The 24680-nt window shown below is 38.2% G+C and overlaps 2 protein-coding genes across 2 annotated transcripts in view; one reads left to right on the top strand and one right to left on the bottom strand.

Moving 5' to 3' along the window:
* LOC120526140 (polymeric immunoglobulin receptor-like) overlaps positions 1-24680 on the bottom strand; it is a 182678-nt gene that overhangs the window by 65546 nt on the left and 92452 nt on the right. The gene's annotated exons all lie outside the window — the stretch shown is intronic.
* The window catches only part of LOC120526141 (chitotriosidase-1-like), a 44125-nt gene that overhangs the window by 629 nt on the left and 18816 nt on the right, over positions 1-24680 (top strand). Inside the window, exons 2-8 of the mRNA XM_039749127.1 lie at positions 1169-1201; positions 1596-1809; positions 1906-1962; positions 5738-5903; positions 9453-9565; positions 16040-16157; positions 18011-18196. Coding sequence (XP_039605061.1) covers positions 1169-1201; positions 1596-1809; positions 1906-1962; positions 5738-5903; positions 9453-9565; positions 16040-16157; positions 18011-18196 — 887 coding nt within the window. The remainder of the gene's footprint in view (positions 1-1168; positions 1202-1595; positions 1810-1905; positions 1963-5737; positions 5904-9452; positions 9566-16039; positions 16158-18010; positions 18197-24680) is intronic.

Raw genomic sequence — 24680 nt, 5'->3', positions numbered from 1 at the left:
CTTTCGTGTTCCTTTAATCTGAAGAAGGGAGCTAAAGACAGACGATTGCCCACGTCACTACTCATATCTTATGTGCTTGAATGCTGAAGAAAAATTCCTATTTTGAATAAAGTCTTAAGACTTTTTCTGCCTTTTTAACAATAAAGTTATTTTTCCCTTGGATACCAGGTTATGCCTTCCTGTCTCTCGTATAACTCAGTGACCCAGGCTTGACATTATTTTCTGCATATTTGAGGCACTAGAGTAAAAAGGGTGGTTTAATTATATGTGTATTTAACACTAGATGTTCTAGTAGAGCACAACTCTGTAACATTCCCTCACTGCTTACATTTAAACAGGCGGAAAGCGATACTTTATCATTCTCACCATTTTTAACTCTTCTTGCCCCGCTACTTCTCTGAAGTGAACTCTGTTCTGCTCCATCTTCTTTTGCCTCACTAGATTTCCCAGTTTCCACTTTGCATTTGATCTGATCTCTGCCAAGCGCATTCGTGTTGTTCAGCTTTGGCCTGATTTTTTTCTTAAAGTATAGTTTTTATTCTGTTTCTGTCACTATATTATAGTCGTTCATTTCCTTGGGAATACCATTAAATGCTCTATTTGACGTATTGCTGTTTATTCTGTAGGGTGAGTCAGTGCTGAGTGCCCAGTGACTTATAGTTGCAGTGCCTTAGCTTTAAAAACTCAGGCTGGTTGCCGTGACTATGAAATGTACACATGTTTCAAATGTCCAGGTATTTTCCCAGTTCTCCATTGTTCCTTCTCCAAAGGACCCCTCAGACTTGCAAGTTAAACTCATTGGCATCACTAAACTGGAATCAAAGGCTGAGTGTGAATGTGTGTATGTGCGGAGGACTGGTACCCTGTCCATGGTTAGTTCCTGTCTTTCTTTGGATGCTGCTGGCTTGATTTAACTGAAAGATTCAAAAGATGTAAACGCAAGTAAAATTTATATGGAAAAGTAAAAACAAGCAACACAAGTAAAGTGTAGGTCTGTATTACTTAATTATGTTTTTGGTAGAGTTCTTTAAAGGATTTTCTTGGTTACATAAGGCCAACATCATTAGAGCTTTGTGACTTTAAATAATTAATGTGATTTTTGAGCTGCTTCTGCTGATCTCATCGTTTTTTCTTTATTGTTGTTTAATATTTTTTTTCTCCAATTTAGTCACAGGGCTTTTATTCCTGAAACTTTACTGGGGTGAGTGTTAAAGCTGTTTCCTCTCATCTTCATCATTTCTAGAGTGGTGTTGTTATGAATACATGCAACATCTTTTTGAAGAGATGCATAACATAAAATTGATAAAGTGCAAATTGCTTTACAATTTAATCAAGATTGCTTGTTTGACTGTGTTTGCATTTTAATGTGAAGATGCTTTAGATAGCAGCAGTTTAGAATGGAGACTTCATTCTTTGGCATGTGGAACAACACAGCATCACATTTGTCAAAACTGAGTAAAAATTTTAAATTTAAGAGGTAACACAAAGACTACTCTATAAACATATGATTATGGTGTTATGAATAGGTTGAATGTGTTCAAAGTGATGGTGCTTTTTATAGGAAAGTTGGATTGTGATGCTCTTCCTCTCTACAGTTAATGCAGATGAAAGCTATAAGCTTGTCTGCTATTACACAACTTGGTCCCTGAGTAGGCATGGGGATGGACAATTCCAGCCTCAAAATATCGACCCGAATCTCTGCACACACATAATCTACAGCAGTGCAATGTTCGGTGACAACTTTCTTCTAAAACCGAACCACATATATGAGGTGGCACGTTACAAGGAAGTCAACGACCTGAAGTTAAAGTAAGTTTCTTTCAATAGAAATAACCAATCATACTGCTTTATGAAACTGTACCCTTGTGAGCAATTATGGTAATTGCCTTACTGTTTTCTTTTTAGGAATCCCAAACTGAAGACCCTGATATCTGTTGGAGGCTGGAATTTTGGCAGCCAAAGGTAACCTTCTATTTTTTTTTACCTTTTGTCAATTCCTTATCTCCCAGTTATCAAGCCCAGTTCATTCTTTTATTTAAATAAAAATTTAAAAAATCTTTTTCTTCTTTCGGCTGCTCCCATTAGGGGCTGCCACAGCGGATCATCTTCTTCCATATCTTTCGGTCCTCTGCATCTTGTTCTGTTACACCCATCACCTGCATGTCCTCTCTCACCACATCCATAAACCTTTGCTTAAGCCTTCCTCTTTTTCTCTTACCTGGCAGCTCCACCCTTAATATCCTTCTCCCAATATACTCAGCATCTCTCCTCTGCATATGTCCAAACCAGTGCAATCTCGCCTCTCTGACTTTGTCTCCCAACCATCTAACCTGAGGTGACCCTCTAATGTACTTGTTCCTTATCCTATTTGTCCTCATCACATTCAGTGCAAATCTTAGCATCTTTAACTGCCCCCTCCAGCTCTGTCTCCTGCTTTTTGGTCAGTGGCAGTGTCTCCAACTCGTATAACATAGCTGGTCTCACTAATGCCCTGTAGACCTTCCCTTTCACTCTTGCTGGTACCTGTCTGTCACAATTCACTCCTGACACTCTTCTCCACCCTGTCTGTTCTCTCTTCTTCACCTCTCTTCCACAATCCCCATTACTCTGTACTGTTGATCCCAAGTATTTAAACTCATCCACCTTTGCCAACTATACTCCCTGCTTCCTCACCATTCCTGTGACCTAAAATGTAAGAAGATAAAGAGAGGAACTTAATCAATGACTAGCTGTCACTTCTTTAAACTACATTTGTATGACCCTCCAATTGACACTTTGCAGTTATTGAATTGGGGCATTTGATGATGTACTTCATTGCTGCCTCCTATGCCATAAGATATTTCTAATAGCACAATTATAGTTCAATTGAGTCAATGTCCTATGCCCATTAGTGACGTATATTCAATTTTGTTTCTATTCAAATTCTATTCAACATTTTAGTAACTTCATTTATAGCAGTCTGCATTTATAATAGGTAAGAAGCGGGTATACATCATATTTAAATTACAACAAAGATATATATACAGTATATGTGTGTATGTTTGAATATGCAGTATAAGTGGGTTCAGAAAGTATTCAAAACACTTCATATTGTGCACAGTTTATAGTGTTGTAGATTTAATTGTAAAGTGATAAATTTTTGCTAAATCTACACCCAATAACTCAAAATGACAAAGTGAAAAGGTTAGCAAATTAATTAAAAATCAAAAACTGTAACTGTTCATTTATATAAGTGTTCAGACCCTTTGCTGCAGAACTCCAGATTGTGGTCATGTCCATCCTATTTGTTTCAGTTCTTTTTGAGATGTTTCCAGAACAGCACAGTGGCAAACAAAAATTAATTGGACATTATTTAGATAGACACATACCTGTGTATATACAGGTATATGTCAAGACAAAAAACTAAGCCATGAAGTTCAAGGAACTCTCTGTAGACCTGTTTGATCAAATTGTGGTCAGGTCATACAGTAAATCAGGGCAAGAGTATAAGGTAACACTTTAGTTTAGGTACTGCAAAAAGGCATCACTGATTCTTTTACTCTTATGTAACCATACCTTAACAAAGGCTTCTTTCGGTGTTAATAACACTTACAAAACATCAGTAAAGTGGTTACACATCCCTTGTGCAGTGTGGCATTTGATTTGCTGGTAAAATTACTTATGAATATGAAAGATTATACTATATATTGAAGTTTGCATTATCAAGAGACACTTCTGACTCTTCCAAAGTGACTTTATTTTGGTAGGCCACATTTAGAAGAATAAAGAAGCCTTTTTTAAGGTCTTGTTATATGAGTAATAGATACCTTTTTGCAGTACATGAACTAAAGTGTCACAGAATATAAAAACAGGAAGACAGAAAATGAAAGTTTGCAACCATTAGAACTCTTACTAGACTGGGCTGTGTGGTCAAATTGAGTAACTAGGCCAAAAGAGCCATGGTCATGGATGTGACCAAGAACACAATGAACACAGTACAAAGAGCTTCAGAAGTCATCTGCTAAGATGGGATAACCTATTGTGAGTATGACCATTTCAGCAGCACTCCATCAATCAGGTATTTATGGTACTATGGCTAACGCCTGCTGGGAGTTTGTTAGATGGCATTTAATTCTTTTAGGGCTAATTATTTTTTCTTTTTCGTTTCAGTATTTCTTCCAAAAAAACAGTTTTCTAAAAGACACACAAAGCAATGGTTACACATATAAATCAACATAAATTACATGACAAATGACAAGTGTCACTTTGTTTTATGTTCCATGAGCCACTACAGTACGTCAATTCAAAGACTTATTCCATAAGAATCATCATTCATAAGCTGAAAGGCATGTTCTAAAAAAAAAAAACAGCTTGACGTAGTCGAGTGGCCAGTAATCTGTAGCATCCACTAGTGCGTCATGTCGTTTGATGAAGTCCAGTTGCCAGCTTGCCTCCCACAGATCTATGTCTGGTAGTCCTCTCAGGGTGAACTTTGCCACAGGTTCGTCAGCTGCACGATCAGCCGATGCAGGTACCTGACTTTCAATTTCGATCTCCAGATAAATTACATCAAAATCGGTCTTCAATAAGTCAGAGTCTGATTCAGCAATAATAAACAATAAATAAATAAATAATACACAAGGAGCATGTTGCTTTGCGCATTCGTTTTGCTCTGTCGCCGGATGTTGATGCCATTCTAGACACTGTTTACTCTACGCTATTCACGCACATGCCAGGATCCAATGTGAAGTCAAAGAATCTAACAGTCCTCCTAGCAAAGAGGGTCTACCTATAACGTAACGGCAAGTTTTATCAACGTTTGCAGCTTTTTTTTTTTTACACCCTCTGCCCCTGAATGTCGACTTTAGTCAACATCCGCTCTCAACCCCCTTGTGTTAACAAAAGTCGACATCTGCCCTAAAAGAGTTAAAGGACTTAGAGATCCTGAGGAAAAAGACTTTCTGAGCTAATGAGACAAAAGTTGAACACTTTCTGCAGAACTCCAAGCACTATTTCTGGTGAAGATCAGTAACTGCTAACCACCAGCCTAACACCATTCCTATGGTCATGCATGGTGGTGGTAGCATCATGGTATGGGGGCACTTCTCTGCTGCAGCAACAGGGATACTTGTCAGAATTGAGGGAAAAATGAATACAGTAAAATACTGAAAAGAAGAAAAGGGCTTCAGAATGCACACAACCACACTCATCTTTGGAATGTCAGAGGTGGACAGGTATAACACCATACTAAAGAAATACTAAACAATACTATTGAACATACATAAGAACATAAGAACTTTGACAAACAAAAGGAGACAATTTGGTCCATTAAACTCATTGATAGCTAAGATGTCTCAATATCTCATCCAGATACTTCTTAAAGGCTGCCAAGGTTTCTGCTTCAACTACATGTTTTGGTAGTTTCTTCCAGATTCCCAAAATTCAATATTTAAAGAAGTGCTTCCTGGCTTCAGTCCTAACTATGTGTCCCCTCAATTTCCACAGTGAATATTATGGAGGGAGCAAATGTCTTTGCCAGATGTTACTTTACAATAAGTTAAAATTTCCACTGTTCAGTGAAAATATAAAGCGGATTTTGCACAGACAATTAAAAAAATATGGAGAATCTGCTGTCTAACATCAACATTCATGGGATGTCTCTTCTTGATAATGATTAGGAAACAAGACATGGTGAGAAACTGACTACCTGAGAGTTGCCTTGACCTGTAATGTTCTATATGTATATTAACTCTTGCAGATTCTCCAAAATGGTCTCCACTAAGGAAAACCGAGCAGTTTTTATCAAGTCAGTGGTTGACTTCCTGCAGATGTATAAGTTTGATGGGCTTGATCTCAACTGGATGCACCCTGCAAAAAGAGGAAGCCCTTCAATTGACAAACAACGCTTTTCTGAGTTGCTTGAAGTAAGTCAATCATCACTTACATTCTATTATTGCATTCTGTTTATAAAAATATAAACAGATAACATATAAACATTGATTTTTTCTTGCATTTCTGGCAAAGGTTTAATCACCTGTCTTAAGTTCTGCCAAAGAGATGTGCTGTATGTTACATGCTATATATTCATTATTTTTTTTTCCCGACATGTATTTGAAGCTGTGTTGCAGAGTTTACGTCCCTTTTTCCAGCCTCACTTACCAACTCTGTGGGATCTGTTGGATACCAAGGAATTCTCAGGCCCTCTGGGAGATATAATCCTCATGCCCATCAAACCTCATGCTAGTTGTGTCCGTAAATCCTCCACAGGGATGCATCTAGGTGACATCTGTATCAGATGCGAGAACCACCTCAATTGGCTCCACTTGATGTGGAGGGGATGTGGCTCTACTTCAAGCCTATCTTGGTTATCTGCACTTCTCACCTTGTCTCTAAGTTGAGAGCCCAACCACCCTGCAGAGAAAGCTCATTTCTGCTGCTAAGACCCACAATCTCATTCTTTCGGTCATTACCCTAAGCTCATGACTTTGGGAGAGGGTAGGGATTTAGATCACCTGGTGAATCGAAAGCTTCGCCTTCTGATTCAGCTTATTCACCATGACAGATCGATATAGCGACCGCATAACTGTGCTTACCACTCCAATTCGTCTGTCAATTTCAGCATCTGTTTTCCCCTCGCTTGTGAACAACACCCCAAGATACTTAAACGCCTCCACTTGAGCAGCAGCTCACGTTCCACTCAGAGAGGACAGTCCATCCTTTTTTCCTATTAAGAAGCATGGCCTCAGATTTGGAGGTGCTGATCCTCATCCCTGCCACTTCACACTCGGTTGCAAACTGATCCAATGCATGCTGGAGTTTCCAGTCTGATGAAGCCAGCAGGACCATATCATCTGCAAAAGCAGTGATGCAATCCTAAGGCCAGTGAACAGGATCCCCTTCCTCTCCCGGCTGCACCATAATATCCTGTCCATGATAATCACAAACAGGACAGAAGACAACGCACAGCCTTGCCAAAGTTCCACACCCACTGGAAATGGTGCTGATATTTTTCCAAGTATGCAGACACAGCTCTCACTGTGATTATACAGGAACTGAACAGCCGTTATTATGGGTCCCAGAACCCCATACTCTCCCATCACCCACTGAATCCCTCAATGAACTTAATTATATACCTTCTCTAAGTCCACACATCACACTGATTGGGCAAACTCCCATCCCCCCTCCAGAATCCTCATGAGGGTAAGAATCTGGTCCACCATTCCACTGCCTAGGCAGAATCTACATTGCTTCTCCTGGATGTCAGGTTCTACAACTGGCCAGAGTCTACTTTCTAGTACACTGGCATAAGCTTTTCCAGAAAGGCTGAGAAGTGTGATCCTCCGATAGTGGGAGCACATCCTCTTTTCCACCTTTTTAAAAATGGAGACCGCCACCCTGGTCTGCCAATCTAGAGGCCCAACTCCTGATGAACACACAACATTGAAAAGCCCTGTTAGCCATGACAGCCCAACAATGTCCTGAGTCTTCAGCATTTCCGGATCGATCTCATTCATCCACCATGACCTTGCCATTGTGGAGTTGTTTAACTACCTCAGGGAACTTGGTATTGATCCCCCATCAGCTTCTGGCTCTGGCTGCTTCACAAAGGGTGTGACCATCGGGTTTAGTTGCTCCTCAAAGTGTTCCCTCTACCACCAGACAATATCTTTAGACTGGGTCAGCACTTCTCCACCATTACTGAGAACATCCTGGGTGAAATCCTGCCTTCCCTTTCAGAGTCACCTAATGTTTTGCCAGAACCACTTTGAGTACAATCGATAGTCACTCTTCATGATCTCTCTGAACCACTCCCACACCCAGGTAGAGATCATTTGACCGCTCTGTCCCTCTCTTCATCCAAGTATTCAGAACATACAGCCACAAATCTGATGATTATAAAATTTATCATAGATTTTTGGCCTAGGGTTCTCCGGTTCCAAATACATTTATGAGTCACCTTTTGCAAACATGGTGTTTGTTATGGACAAACCATGCCTAGTATTGAAGTCCAATAACAAAACACCACTTGGATTTAGATCAGGGAGTCCATTCCTCCCAATCATTCCTCTCCAGGGGTCTCTGTCATTACCCACATGGGAGTTGAAATCTTCTTTTGAGAACTGTTGAATCCCCATCTGGGACCCTTTCCAGGATCCCCTCCAGTGACTCCAAGAAAGCCTGGTACTCCTTCAGCCGCACAAATGCAGCCCTCTCATTTCAACATGCCATCAGTCTGGCAGGAACTAAATAAGAAGCCCACTCCTGCTTAACGCCTTTCCCCTGAGCAATTCCAAAGTAAAGGAGAACCCAACCTCTTTCAAAGGGTTTGGTTCCAGAACCAAGCAAGTAGGTGGATGTGAGCCCAACTATAGGTAGCTCTTCGCCTCACCCAAAAAGAGAGATGACTTTCAACGTTCTGGGAGTAATTTTTGTGTCTGGGTTCCTGTCCACCAAGGCCTCTACCTTTGATTGCTGCCCAGGTCACATTGCACCTGGCCCCTGTTCTTGCTTCAGGTGGTGGGCCCACAAGAAGGCAGTTCCACGTTACATTTTAAGGATGTGCCCAACCAGGCCCTGTGGTAGGCTCTGCTGCCAGGCACTCATCTGCGGTACTTCTCCCAGGCCTGGCTCCAGGAGGAGGCCCCAATAACCCCATACTAGGTGGGATACTCTTTTAATCTTTATTAAGCTACAATATTACATGGTTACGAATTGTGCTTTATCTGATCCATCATTTGGGACCAATTTGGCTTGGGAGGCCTTACGAGGAATTTCTGCTCTGGATAACCAGGTCCAGGGCACTTAAACCTCTCAACCATGATAAGGTGGTAATTAAAGGAAAGGTATGCATGCTATATAAGATATACTCTATAATAAACTAATTTTATTTTGTACATGTTAGTGGCTTTTCAATGAATAGTTAGCAATTACATGCGAGTAGAAAGCATAAGTGTGAGGTGGAGGTATCCAAAGGAAATGAAGAAATAAAGCAAAAATCATGGTAGAATGAGAGAAGACTGAGCAGTGAAAGCTTAGTCATTGCAGGCAATCAAAGATGAGATTAAGGTCAGAATCACAACAGGGACTGAGTAGTTCTGTTTATATGTTATGTACTATAATTGAATGAGTCAAGATTTGAGGAAGATTTCCAAGAAAGTAATGTGACCCTTAATTGGATTAAGTGTGATTGAAATTGTCATGTTAAGTTAGGTTATGTGACATTAGATAAGGGTGTCTGCAAAATAAAGAATAATAATGATAATCAATCAAAAAAATCAAAATGAATAATAATTGGAGGAGAAAATCCCTTTACTGTAACATTTGGTGGTAGGCCAACACCAATGATGATGATGACAACAATGAGAAAGTAGAGGAGTATTGTTCTTAGAAAATATTTTTTTTGTTCTAAATGTAATTGACTTTGGACCTGGAGCAATTGGAATCTTACTGAAAGACATGCTATGTTTCAACAGGAGTTACGAGAGGCTTTTGGGGAGGAAGATTGTTCAACATACATGATCTCAGTTATGGTGTCTGGCCAAAAAGATATTATGGACAATTCATATGAGGTGAACTCACTCTCCAGGTTAGTCCATATTTTATACTGGGTGTTGCATCTTCAGCCTCTTTTGGGACTTCTCTAAACTTAGTCTGTCATATTTTCTTTTGGTGAGCATTTATCTATCTATCTATCTATCTATCTATCTATCTATCTATCTATCTATCTATCTATCTATCTATCTGACATGTGGGTAGTTAGTCTAGTTGAAGCCAGGGTCAAACGAATATAAATGCTGCACTGTGGGATTGCACAATTATTGAACCATGCACCATAGTGAATTTTTTTGAGCTGAGGAAATGAAACCTGCTGAAATTCACTGAAGGATGTTATCTCAGTACGCAAGTACAGTATAAACAGCATGACTCAAGTAAAAATTTATGAATGGGTAGAAACGTTTAAAATGGGAAGAACAAGTGTAACTGAGGAAGGTCAACCAGAGAAGACACACAGATTACATTGTCTGCTGTTGCTGAACATATGCATATCAACTATGAATCTGCACATGCCTTAGTGTATGATGACTTGGGATACTGTAAGGTTTGTGCAAGACAGGTAGCCAAACAGCTTGCTGATCAACACAAGCAACAGTACTTGGAGATTACGAACCAAAACAGTCTTGCTGCTCCATGACAACACATGTCCTTATTCAGCAGCTGCAACAGTGGAGGAAATGCAACAGTTGTAGTCTGAATGTCTTTTATGCCCCCCTTACGGCCCTGATCTAGCACCATGTGGCTATCACATCTTTGATCTACTTAAATAGGCTCTATGTGATCACAGATTTATATCTGATGATGAGGTTAAGAAGGCAGTGTAGAAATGTAATCAGGAGAAGCCAAAAAGCTTAATCTCCAAAGGAATGAAGAAGTGAGTGTAATGATACAAGAAGTGCATCGACTTGCAGGGAGGCTATGTGGAGAAGTGATATAACTGTTAGATTCATCTGCATACAGTTACCAGTGTTAAAGGGTAAAATGCCCCCCAACTGGATTGGCCCATTTAATATTTATAGTGTCCAAAAAACAAACACATGTGCTTGATGGCACGTTGAATATTGACAAAATGGAAAACAGTGCAAAACAGAAATAAAAAAGAATTCAAGGCTTTCTCAAGTGGTTTTTAGGTAGGTACTCTGTTTTTTGGTCTGCTCTCTTCAAAATGAGATGACACATGCTGGGAGCCCCTTTGGATTTATAGTGGTGAGACTGGGAGATGTGAAGTCAGTTAATCTTATATATAAAGGAGACTGTAACAATCTTGTGGTCTTGTATGTATGTTATCATCCAGCTGATGCTTAGTTACCACAAGGAGGCACCAGAGAGCCCCAGATACAGCAATACAGTCCACAATATAAGAATACTAGCAAAATACCCGCGCTTCGCAGCGGAGAAATAGTGTGTTAAAGAAGTAATGAAAAAGAAAAGGAAACATTTTGAAAATAACGTAACATGATTGTCAATGTAATTGTTTTGTCACTGTTGTGAGTGATGAGTGTTGCTGTCATATATATATATACAGTATATATACACACACATATAAACATATATATACACATATCCATACATATATACATATACACACATATATATATACACACACACGTATACATACATATATATATACATATACACACATACATATATATACACACACATATATAAACATATATATACATATACATACATATCTACATATATACATATACACACACACACACACATATATATATATATATATATACACTCTTTGGGGTGCGAGCAACTGTTGCTGGGGGTGGCAGAATCCATTAAGGAAGAAAAATGAAAAACATTATTTGTACAAAATCTTAATTTATTTATCCATTCCTAAATAATTAAATGGGCAGGCTATTTCGTATCAGTGCAATACCCTGTTTGTTAAAACGGATGACTCCCGCTCTTACGTGCACTTAGTGCTGCGTGGGTATTATGAACTATCATATCTGTTCAAGTTGTATTTAAATTTTAAATAGAAGGAATTTTTATGTAGGCATCATTCCATAAATTTTTCTTCATCATACAAATGTAAAGAGTAAATTTGCCTTACATTCCAACCAAAGATATTTGTGTCGACTAAATCAGGGGTGTCAAACTCAATTGCACAGGGGGCCAAAATCCAAAACACACTTTAGGTCGTGGGCCGAACAGGATAAACATTTATTGAACACACTAAAATTAAACTTTTAAAACTTTAAAACTTTTAAAACTTAACTTTTTTGAACATAAATATGAATAAAAACAGACAGGAATATTTTTTTTTCGGAATAAATCAACTCAAACCTTAAATAACTTATAATATTTTGCTCTCCATAAAAATATATCCTGTCTAAATTATACAAGTTAGAAATAAAGTAAACGTTAAAAGAACAAACATTTTATTATATTATACATTATACAAAAAATAAACTTGAATTTTAAATATCCCAAAAGATTTTAAAAATATATCCTGTCAAAATTATACAAATTCAAATATGAACATGCTGCATAACAAAACCTGGAAATATAAATAAAATTTGTTCTTTTCAGCAATAACAAATCAAATCATTCAGTTTTCTTTGCTCATATGTCATTTTATCAGAGCTGGACACCTGGCATCTTTTTTTGGCAACAAGTTCGTTTCTGTTTGGTGTGAGGTTCTGTTTTGTGGAGATTCTCAGGATGGATTGCAGGTGCTCATCAGTGAGGCGACTCCTGTGTGCAGTTTTGTTAGTCTTCATGACTGAGAAGAGCTTCTCACACAGATATGTGCTACCAAACATGCACAAGGTTCGAGCCGCATGTAGACGGAGCTGGAGCATTTGTGCAGGAATGAAGTGAATAAACTGTGCGGGCCCTGCAGTATCGTACTTTGCCTTCAGTGTGCCATCACACTGCAGCTCAATCACCTCCATCTGAATGTGCACAGGTGCAGTTTCCACATCGACGGCAAATGGGTTGCGAAACAACTCAAAATTCTTTTTTTGTTCTTCAAAGTCACCAAAGCGCCGTGCGAACTCAGTGCGCTGAGTTTATCAGCAAAGTGCGTATTTGGGAACACCCAGCCGACTTGGTTCAACATTACTTGGCAACAGGGAAAGCGGGGCAAGGTGAACTGGTGCATTTGTGTCTCCCATAAAAGCAGCTTCACTCGAAATCACTTTGTGATTGTGCACGGGTAAAAACATCTGCTGCTGAAGTGTCAGATTCTTCTTTAACTCTTCTGCTTTCTGTATCTTGTGCATTGCATTCAGGTCTTTCAGGTTATCTTGATGTTTTGTCTCATAGTGCCGTCTTAGATTAAATTCTGTAATTACAGCCACATTAGCTCCACAAATGAGAGACAAAGGTTTACCGGCAATGTCAGTAAACATATACTCAGCCTCCCATCGGTTTTTAAAGGCTCTATGTTCAGAATCACCTTTTCTCTTTGGCATTGTGTGGGCTAGCTTCACAATAACTTGCAGCATCATAAGCTAGACTTGATTAATGCGGTAAGTGTTCGGCAATGCAGCTGAAGCGCTGCATTATGGGATCTGTAGTTTATTGTGTTACCAGCGCTTTATATCCCGGGGCCATTAATAACAATAATATATAAAATGATCTCGCGGGCGGATATAATTACACGCCGGGCCGGATGTGGCCCGCGGGCCTTGAGTTTGACACATATGGACTAAATAGAACTTGAAAAGATATATTTTTTCGAATGTGATTGCGCAATTCAGATCGAGTTGACGCACACTGCATCGAGCCCGCGTGCTATTGTGGTTTTGCCTGCGTACCTCAATAAGTCACCCTCCCCTCGCTCTTACTTTTTTACCATTCATCTAATGAATACACCGAGTATGGCTCTACCAAAACAATCATCGATGGCGAATAAAGTATCCATTATTCATAAAGCTTCAATTGGTGATCTGTCTTTCTGCGTTAACCGCATATTTTTTCATACGTCTCAAACCAAGGGGATGCAAGAGTAAAATGCATCGGCAAGCGCGCGTACATACTCAGTGCACTCCCTCTCGGGAATCTAACCTCGGATGTTGGCGCTAGAGGCGAAGCATGCACGGGTTTTTTTTTACACTGTCTTCCTTTAGCGGGACATTGACTTTTTGCTGCCTTCTCAATTGTGTAATTCGGTTTTTGTTCAGCACTCTTTGGAACTGTTGCTTTTTGTCTGTGCACTGCGTCATTTCACGTGAGCCGCTCGGTGTACATGCATCGAAGGTTCCCAGCTGTACTGGTGCCATCTTGTGCGATGTCCACAGCTGTATTTAATGTTAACTAAGACCCAACACTTAAAAGTTTCTCTCGCAGTTTCGCCGAATTTGTGCCAAACACCACCCTGACCATCTCATCTTCCTCTGCATAAGCACAGTCCTTCACCCATGAATATTTAGCGGCAGTGTTTCTATTGGATTGCCGCTGACGGACGGCCTTATATGGGCAGGCACTAAATTACGTGGGTGGTGTAACTCCGCCTCCCACGGGCATCTAGCAGAAGTCTATTATAGTATATGGACGAAAAAATAGGTTCCAGTTATGACCATTACGCGTAGGATTTCGAAATGAAACCTGCCCAACTTTTGTAAGTAAGCTGTAAGGAATGAGCCTGCCAAATTTCAGCCTTCTACCTACACGGGAAATTGGAGAATTAGTGATGAGTCAGTGAGTCAGTCAGTCAGTGAGGGCTTTGCCTTTTATGAGTATAGATAAATACAATAAAGAGTTTTTTTTTCCACAAAGCACCTTCCAGTGAACACCTCTCCAACAATTAGCCACAATCTTATATGTAAAGCAGACTGTAAAAATCTTTTGGTCTTGTACGTATGCTATGACACTCGGAAAGTTTCTGGTGTGCTCCGTAAAAGCAATCAACAGTTTTATCATGAAAAATCTGTGGTATTATTTGTTTGTCATTTAATGTTTGTTTTTGTTAGCTATATTTTCATCTTGCATTATTCTTATTGTAACAATGTTTTAATGGGAAAAGAATTAAATCAACCTAATAATAATATTAATTTAATTGACTTTTTTTTGTTGTCAAAAATTCTGCATGTAAAAGCTTATTACTACACCCCAAAACAAAAAATAATCTGCCAAGTTGTGTTTTTTTGATTATATTTTTCTCAAACAATTAAATAAAAACATTATTTTCCTCTCAGGGAACACCGGGTATTTCAGCTAGTAATAATAAAAATAATTACTTTATTTATATAGTATCTTATCATACATTTACATGCTACTCAAGGTGCTTTCCACAGATGAATCAACAAAAACAAAGATATACCACATTTTCTTACATTTAATAATTAATACTATGATAATTTGTAATAAATGTAAGTATACTAAATACAAAATCAACCAGGTATTATTAAGCAAAATTTAACCACTAAAGTGCAAAACTAACCTTCATTCTTATAAGAATAAAAAGTTTTTTAATTAAAATATTTATACATTTATACTTTAAGGTTGACAGTAAGGTGGAGTCTGTTGCCCTCAGCTGATAGTTTGATGGGCTATGGGGAAAAAAGGAGATGATACTCTCAATAATAGCACCCCCTTGTGTCCTGGGATAGTAGTGCTTACCTCTGATGAGCTCGGAAGGTGAACCTCAGAGGCACTATCTATCTATCTATCTATCTATCTATCTATCTATCTATCTATCTATCTATCTATCTATCTATCATATAGCAGCTGTGACTCCCATTAATGGGAGTAAATTTATGAGTAAAACGAGTCAAATCTTCTGAGACTCACACTGCTGGATGAACCTTATCAATGACTTTGACAATTATGAAGATCTGCACTTTATTATGAAGGTTAATACCCTTAGCTTGTCATAATGGGACCTTCTCTTTGGTGCAGGGAAATACCAGGTTGCTATTTTCTTTACATCTTCTAGAGATGAAACTCTGGAGTGAGGCTGCTCACATGATCAGTATGAAGTACAGAGTTTGAGTATAATAACCTTGATTTATTTTCAAACACTTTTTAAAATATGCCTGAACATTTTTGTTTTATTTTTATTTGTTGGAATTGTATTTAGATAAGCCTCCAAAAACAGCACCAGATAAACGTTATGTCTTGTAATTCCAGGAAAGCATGAAAATGGTTGCCATACACTGGCTGCTGTCTGATCATTTATATATATTCAAGCAAGGGTGTGAAATGTATCCACCACAATACTGAGCTGGTGACAATAAGAAATATAACATGTCCTGATCAGTTTAGGTCCCTAAAAAAGGAAATTTGAAACCTATATCTCTCCCATTTTGGAATGCAGTAGACCAATGGATGGCATACAATGTAGCTGTAATGGTACCTCTTATTTGACTTGGGACCACTTCTGCCCATTATGGGCTTTGCCATTTAGGATATTAAGTCAAGGCTCTTCTTTGGTATCTTCTGTTGTATGCACTTGACTTAGTGAACATTTTACTTATCATTTCATGCTCTTAAAATTAGGCCCTTAATCTCTTAACCCTTTCAATTATGTGCTCTTCAGGAATGCAGATTTTGTCAACATCATGAGCTACGACTTGCATTACTCTGGGGAGCCCGTCACCGGCCATCACAGTGCATTTGATCAACAACCAGAAGAACGTAATAAGAATTTAAATGTGGTAGGTACTTGTGACATTACCAGACTGCAACATGTCAAGAATGATGGCTTTATGGTTTAATAAGAGCCTTGCTAATGCCACTGTTCACAAATCAGTTAAGAGACAGAAATGATATAGACAATTAATAGTTAAATAATAATAGTTAATTAGAGTAGAAAACATTATCTCACAGAGATGGGCCACTTTAGAGAAGTACTGTTATACAGTGGCAAAGTGCTTCTTGAATTACTCTCCCAAAGTCAGTGACCGTAAGTAGAAATTTAGACATAAAAGATATTAACTGTGCCATCTGTTGAAATGACTTAGATATAGCAACCAGGCCTTTATTAAGGTGAATAGGCCGCAAATGTTGTGAACTCAAATTTGGCACAACTTTTTGCCTTTCTGCACTGTAATTGAATTTTTTTGAACAGTTTTTCTTGTTACTATTAATTTTATGGTTACTTTGTTAACTTTTTCAATGACATTATTTTGTATAGAAATTAATTCAAGGACATGTGATCTTTATCATTGGTTAATGACGTCCATTGCCGGTCATGTGGTTCACATTCAGCATTGTATGTGACTTCTAGGACTATTTAAGATAGTCACATAGGCAAACACCTAGTGTCCAAGTTTTCACATTCATTCAAACCAAAAACAAATCTTTGCAAATGCTATTATTTAATTAGAAAAGAATTTCCCTTTTGTAACATTTATTTAAAAATCTGCTTAGATCTTGGCTTAGGTGTTTTTGCTGTTACTATGCTAGATTCTCTGACTTCTGGCCTCAGCTAGCATTCTCATGATCCACATGTTGGCTCTGTAAGGTCTCTTTATGTCCTGATCTTTGCTATTATTTAATTTGCACATTGGACAACCAATATTTCCACCCTGGCTACAAGACTAACTGTCTGTAAATCAACAGTGCTTGAGTGGCTGATCAGTAGGCCTGTCTGCAAAATATGTTTATAATGAATTGCCAGTTCTGTTTGTTTGCAGAACATATTTTTAATTAGACAGGTTACAGGTTTCTGTTATTATTTTATTATGTGAGAAATGTATTCCACTAAATATTTTCTATTTTGCAAATATTACTTTGGTAGAAAAGTGTAGTTGGTATGAACCCCCAGGGTCAGGGTTCCCTGCTGGTTGTAAAGGGTGATGTAGATTAATGAATCTCCATTCCTGTTTTCACACTGCTGCCTCACAACTCCAAAATTCCTTTTTCTGAATCTACCTCAGTTGGTGCATGTGTGGAGTTTGCATGTGCTTTCTGTGCCTGTGTGGGTATGTCAGTTTTCCTTACACATCTCAATGAAGTTCATGGTTAATTAAATGGAGACTTTAATTAAACTCCCTATGAAGAAGAACCTATGCAGTGCTGGGACTGCAGGCTACTGCACACCACTGAGGACACACACCCTGACAGAGTTTATATGGGTAAGACTTGCCAGTGTAAACAAGCTGCCACCAACAGGGTTACTATATTTTGTTTAAAGATGCCTTTCAACACTTGTTATGGGAACAGCTTGAGAATGCCATATTCCACAAAAGACCTTAAGAGGACTGGCGGCCTGTACAGAATTGGTTTCAGTCTTGTGTCTGGTCATGTCAGCATAGGCTCCATATCTAAATTACTCTGTAATGCAAAATTTGCACTCCAAGAATAGATAAATAGATTAATAAATTCAATGAATCAATATCTTGGATGGATGTTTTTTGCTCAAGTGTGTATTACTATGTAATTCTATCAAGTACTCCAGCAGAGGTCTGTACTCTCTGTAAAATTAATTATTAATAGTTGCTATTAGTGCTCCAGAGCTTCTACAATTTTAAATTTCAGCCTTCCATTTCTCTTGTTTTTCTGCCAGAAATTTGTCATCTCTTACTGGATGAGCCTTGGCTTACAGACATCTAAGATGCTCCTGGGAATCCCAACTTATGGACGCACATATACTTTGGCTGATCCCAAGGATAATGGTGTGGGTGCGGTTGCTAATGGAGCAGGAGCTGAAGGAAATTACACAGCAGACAAAGGAACATTGGCTTTTTTTGAGGTACTTACCATGATAAGGCTATTTGACAATTGTGGGAGTGAGAGTTCACTAAGTCACATTATGTCCTTATATAATGTGTGAGCTAATATTGTGAAAGATGGATAATAAACATGTTGATTTCTCTAAATATACAGTACATTTACAAAGATTTTTCCATGGGTAGCACTTTGGAGCAATACTCACCTTCAGATAACTGCAAGTCATATTTTAGTGGTCAGAGATGTTGGGAGGGTATCCACACCGAAGATTTGGCAAAACTCTGAAAGTCTGTTAACTGTTAATTGGGTCAGAGAAGGATTCAGAAAGTATTCAGACCCTGAACTTTCTACACACTTCATTGTGCTGTAGATTCAATTTTAAATGGAAAAATTTGCCATTTTTATATATCAATCTATCCTCAGTAACCCATAATGACAAAGTGAAAACATGTTTTCAGAAAGGTTTGCAAATTACTAAAAAAAAAATAAAATATGGAAATCTCTCATTTAGAGTACGTAAGCATTTCTACCCTAAATCCAGTACTTTGTAGAAGCTTCTTTGACAGCAGTTACAGCTTCGAGTCTTCTTGGGTAAGTCTCTGTGATCAGCACATTTCCCTTGTTGCAAGCTGCTAGTGTATCATGCCAATGTCTCTCATTTTTTTTCTTGACAACCAGTTTGTTTTCTAGAAATTGTCAACGTCATGTTTGGTTGTGTGGTTGACTTTTTTGTTTCTACAGTACATTGTGATGATGAATTTAAATAGAAATGGAGCGTGATCAACTTACTGTTAATATGACTTGACAAAATCTATCTACTGTATCATGAAATCCTTGACTCACCTTCAAAATTACATTACCCTTGACCAACCTGAGAGGACTCAGCTTAATTGTTATTGTAGCCGCTGAAGTATAAGGCGAAGTCGAGCACGGGCAATCTCTCAGTCCAAAGGTTTGTTTTTAAAGTATTTAGTGAAAGTTAAAAGCAGATAATCCACACAAGAATTTTAGGCAAAAAAAATAGGAAAAATGTATCTTCTATAAACTTAGCATTTCTTGAGAAACTTTAGTTATTTCTGTACTTAAGTTCTTTACTTTGAGTTAAGAACAAATTGATCCCCACCCCTAAGAGAGAGAGCAAGCCAAACAGCAGGAAATTTAAGACCTGTAGACATACCTAAATTAATAGATTCTCTGTGCTTTATGAGATTATTTTAAAATATTACTGATTAGATCCTGCGATGTTTTGAAAAAAGTCTGTACGGATCCTCTAACTGAGTATTTGATTTTTTTCCAATTTCAAATAGTATAACACATCAGTTTCCCACTGACTTAAAAGAGGAGAGTTTGGGTTCTTCCAGTTTATCAGAATAAGTCTGCATGCCAAAGTGTAGTGAATGCAATCACAATTTGTTTGTCCTTCTCCACTTTAAGCCCTCTGGAAGAACCCCAAACACAACTGTTAATGGGTTAGGAGGGATTGTGAGTCCAAGGCTGTCTGAAAGGTAATTAAAAATTTTGTCCAGAATAATGTTAATTTGGTGCAGGCCCAGAACATGTGACCTAGTGAGGCTGGGGCTTGGTTGCAGCGTTCGCAGGTTGGATCTTGCCCTGGAAACATTTTGAGAGTTTTAGTCGAGACAGATGTGCTCGATATATAATTTTGAGTTGTATAATTGTATGCTTTGCGCATATGGAGCTTGAGTGAATTCTCTGCATTGCTACTTTCCACTCCTTTTCTGATATATTAATTGAGAGATCTTTTTCCCAGTGTCCTCTTGGATCTTTGAAAGGGAGGGATTGTAAAATGATTTTATATATTGTAGAGATGGAGTCTAAGTCCTTGAGATTGAGCAATATTTTTTCCAGCATGGATGAGGGTGCAAGATGAGGAAAATCTGGAAGGTTCTGTTTAACAAAGTTCCTGATTTGAAGATAGTGAAAGAAATGTGTAGTTGGAATGTTAAATTTGGAATGTAATTGTTCATAGGATGCAAAGACGTTGTCTATATAAAGATCTCTAAGCAAGTTAATTCCAAATTTTTCCAGATATTAAAACTGCATATGTTTGTGAAGGTTGAAAGAGGTGGTTCTCTTGCAGAGGTGCCACAGATAGAAGCTTCTCCGTCTTAAAATGCTTTCTACATTGGTTCCAGATTCTAAGTGAGTGGAGCACAATTGGGTTATTTGTATATTGCCGATAACGTGTGTTTATTGGAGCACAGAGCAAGGAATACAAAGAAGTACTGCAGGATTTTACTTCTATTGCGTCCAAGCCTGTGTATGTTCTTCTATTTGTGTCCAGGTTCTTATCGCCTGTATATTTGCTGCCCAGTAATAAAACTGGAAGTTAGGTAGAGCCATGCCGCCTTCTGCCTTTTGTCTTTGTAGGGTCGCTCTTTTGATGCGTGGATGTTTTGAATTCCAAATAAATGAGGTTATTGTTGAATCTAATTGCTTAAAGAATGAATTATTAATGTATATTGGAATGTTTTGAAATAAAAAGGAGCTTAGGAAGAATATTCATCTTAACAGTGTTAATTCTTCCAGCTAGTGTGAGATGAAGGGTTGACCATCTATGCAAGTCTTGTTTAATTTTTTCCATGCAGACGCGAAATTTTGTTGATAAAGAGCTTTATGTTTACTTGTGATGTTTACCCTAGGTATTTAAACTGTTCTGCAATGATAAAAGGTAGGGTATCTAATCTAATATTATATGCTTGAGAATTCACTGGAAAGAGTACACTTTTATTCAGATTAATTCTGAGACCAGAGATCTTTTGAAATTCTGTGAGTGCTGTTAGGACAGCAGGCACAGAATTTTCTGGGTCCGATATATACAGTACCATATCATCTGTTCCAGTCCTTCTCTGCTAATCCCCTTTATCTGATCAGTATTTCGACAATGTATTGCCAGTGGTCAATGGCAATTCATTCTTGTCTAGTACCATGTTCTAGTTTAAAGTAGTCTGAGCAAATGTTGTTGATGCAAACTGAAGCTTCTGGGTTAGTATACAGTAATTTAATCCATGCACAAATGTTCGGGCCAAACCCAAACTTCTCCAATGTAGTAAAAGGTATTTCCATTCAATCATGTCGAATGCTTTTTCTGCATCCAATGATAATAATATTTCTGGGGTGTTTGATTTAGTTGGTGAGTATATTACATTAAACAGGGTCGAAGATTTGAAGATAAGCGTCGGCCCCTAATAAATCCAGTTTGGTCTTGTGATATTACAGAGGGGAGCACTTTCTCCATCCTTCTAGCTATGATTTTAGAGAGTATTTTAACGTCGTTATTCAGAAGTGAAATTGGTCTGTATGATGCACATTGTAATAAGTCCTTATTTTGTTTTGGAAAACAGTGATTAGTGCTTGGCGAAAGGTTTGTGGAAGAGATTGGTTATCTCTGGCTTCTGTAAATGTTGCTAATAGGAGGGAGCTAGCTGAGCGGAGAATGTCTTGTAAAATTCTGCAGGGCAGCCTTCAGGGCCTGCTGCTTTCCCACCTTGGAGTGACTTTATAGCATCTAGTAATTCTGATAATGCCAGAGGTTTATCAAGTTCCTCCACACTAAAAGTGTCTATTTGTGGTATCTGTAATGTATCCAGAAATGCATTAGATTGAGTATTGTCTTCTTTAAACTCAGTAGTATATAGGGATTTATAGTAGTCTCTGAAAGTGTGCATTATATTTTTGTGTTCGATTTTATCTCCTTTCGTTGGTGATTACGAGATTGCTATGCACTTCTTGCTTGTGAATTTGTTGAGCTAAAAGCTTATTAGCTTCTCTCCATGTTCATAGTAATGATGTCTGGATTTGTAAATTAGTTGTTCAGTTTCTTTAGTTGTCAAGAGGTTTAATTCTGAATGTAGAGCCTGCCTTCCTATGTAGAGTCTCGCTTGGTAGTCTGGCATGTTCTTCATCTATTTTAGTAATTTCGCTTTTATCTCTGCTACTTTCTTGGCTTCGATTTATTTCTGTGGGAAAGATATGAGATAATCTGTCCTCTTAAGAAGGCCTTAAGAGTTTCCCAGAGTATTCCTGCAGAGATCTCAGGGATGTATTTGTCTCTAGAAAGAATTTGATTTGTTTGGATATAAATTCCATACAATTCTCGTCAGCTAATAGAAGCGGGTTGAGGCGCCGTCTGCATTTGAATGGGGCTTAGTAATTTTAGCTCCAAGATCATAGTTGCATGGTCAGAAATAACAATAGCATCGTATTTGCAAGATTTAATCTTAGGCAAGAAGTTATTGTCTATAAAGAAGTAATCAATCCTTGAGTAGCAATGATGTACTGGTGAGTAGAAAGAATATGTTCTTGAATTTGGGTTTAAAACCTCCAGGGTCTGATAAGTTGTGATCAGTTATAAACTTTGTAATTATCTTTGCGGTGTTAGATGCGTTCCCCTGTGGAGGAAGTCCTATCTAAAAGTGGATTAAAAACACAATTAAAGCCCCCAGCCATTATAACTTTATGAGTGTTCAGATTGGGAATGGATGCAAATAAATTTTGTATAAATTCCTTATCATCAACATTAGGTGCATAAACATTTATCAAAATCATTTTACAGTTAGATAAGTCTCCCATGACCATTACATATCTCCCTTCAGGATCCAATACTACATCTGATGCTACAAATGGTACTGTTCTATGTATGAGAATTCCCACACCTCTAGTTTTCTTTGTAAAACTAGAATGGAACATTTGGCCAGTCCAGTCTTTTGCAGCCGGAACTGATCCTTGCCTGTAAAAATACTATTTTAGCATTTAGACCTGTTAGGTGAGAGAGTACTTTCTTTCTCTTTAATTGTGATTCAAGCCTTTAACATTCCACCTTAAAAGTTAACTGTCCCATCATGGAGACACTGATTCTGAGTTTTTGATGTCATTTTATAGTCTTAACTGGAAGTGAGACAGCTTAGGCCTTAATTTCCTATTTCCCCTAGAGTTGTTGCCATGCAGCTTATTATTACGTTGGTAGTTATAATTATAAAGATTGAGGATAGATTAGGTATAGATCAAGCCTGCTCTCTTTCTTCCCCTTAACCCCCACCCTCCCTTTTTGCCTCCCCAAGTGAGGCTAGAACCCACTTCACACAGTCCCAGTCCTCTGACATACCCAGAGACAGAGCACGCCCAAAGCAAAACAAGCCCCAATGCAGCGGCTTTAGGGTTAAAAGATAGAGATATCTATTACCAATATAGTCTTTAAAAAAAAAAAAAAAAAATTTTGCACTTAAAATATATATATAGTCTTCAGCAATTTTAGTGCATTAAGATGATACACCCAGATAATAAACCCGCGGGATGGTGTTAAAATGTGTCCAAAATAAGCATAACAAGTCTTAATGCAGTAATAGCAATAACAATAAACCAAGGGTATGATATTGAACAGTCTTGTTTAGGGTAGAGATGAAATAATTAGAAAAAAAAAAAAAAAAAAAGTAATTAAGCACAATAAAACATAAACAGATAGCGCCCTAGTAATACTAAGTAATAATGAGAATATATGATGATAAAAACCCGTATTTTAAAACAAAAGATCAGACAGTAGATTATTAATCCTTGCATATTCATTAACGCCATGACTCACTATTATGTATCAGAATAGTCCCGGATCAGCTTTCTTAATTCTTTTCTGCTTCTTCCTTGCTAGCGAAGACATAGAATTGACCTGCCATTCCACTTTCAGTTTTGCCGGATACAAGAGGCTGTATTTGACGCTGGCTTGCCGTAACTGCTGTTTAATGTTGTAGAAGGCTGCGCGTTTAGTAGCTGTTGCTGAGAGATGTCAGGGAAGATATGAATGTGGTTATTTTCATATATAATATCTTACTTGTTTCTGAGGAGTGCCATCACCTCTAGCTTAAATGATAATCTTTCAAAGCGAATAATAAAAGATCTGGATCGAACAGTATTTGATCCGTGTATGCGGTAAGCCGCTGCTATCGCAGATTCTGCCTTAAAGTTCTCCCCCATTATTTTAGAAAAGTTCAGCTGCGAATTTCACAGGGTTTGGACTTTCTCGATTCGCAGGCAGACCTTCAATTCTGACATTATACCTTCTGCTTCCATCTTCCAAAGCAGCCAGTCTGTCTCCGAGTTTTTTGCATTCAGAGCTGACATTTTCTGCTTTTTCTTTGGCACTGGTAGCTAAATTTTCAGCTATTTCAATCCTAGTCGTGAATGTCTCCTTGAGATCCTCCAATTGATCAGTAAGCCTTTCAATTTTACCCAGCACCTGTCGCATCTCCAGTTGCATTTCTTGTCGCAGCCTTTCATTTGCCTGTTGCACCATCAGCTGCTGCGTTTCGTTTGCTTGTTGCAACTCCTGCCGCTGCGTTTTGTTTGCTTGTTGCAACTCCTATATCAATTTCAGCAACTCCTGTTTCAATTCCTGTCTCAGTCTCTCATGTGCCTTTGCCCTTGCTTTCTCATTTGCCTTCTCGGTTTTCTTTATATCTTGTATGAGCTCAGCGAACATCACCTGCAGTTTACAC

Source organism: Polypterus senegalus, chromosome 3 (assembly GCF_016835505.1).
Source record: "Polypterus senegalus isolate Bchr_013 chromosome 3, ASM1683550v1, whole genome shotgun sequence".
Classification (NCBI taxonomy): Eukaryota; Metazoa; Chordata; class Cladistia; order Polypteriformes; family Polypteridae; genus Polypterus; species Polypterus senegalus.
The sequence above is the reverse complement of the archived record's forward strand: the minus strand, read 5'-3'. Positions and strand labels throughout refer to the sequence as shown.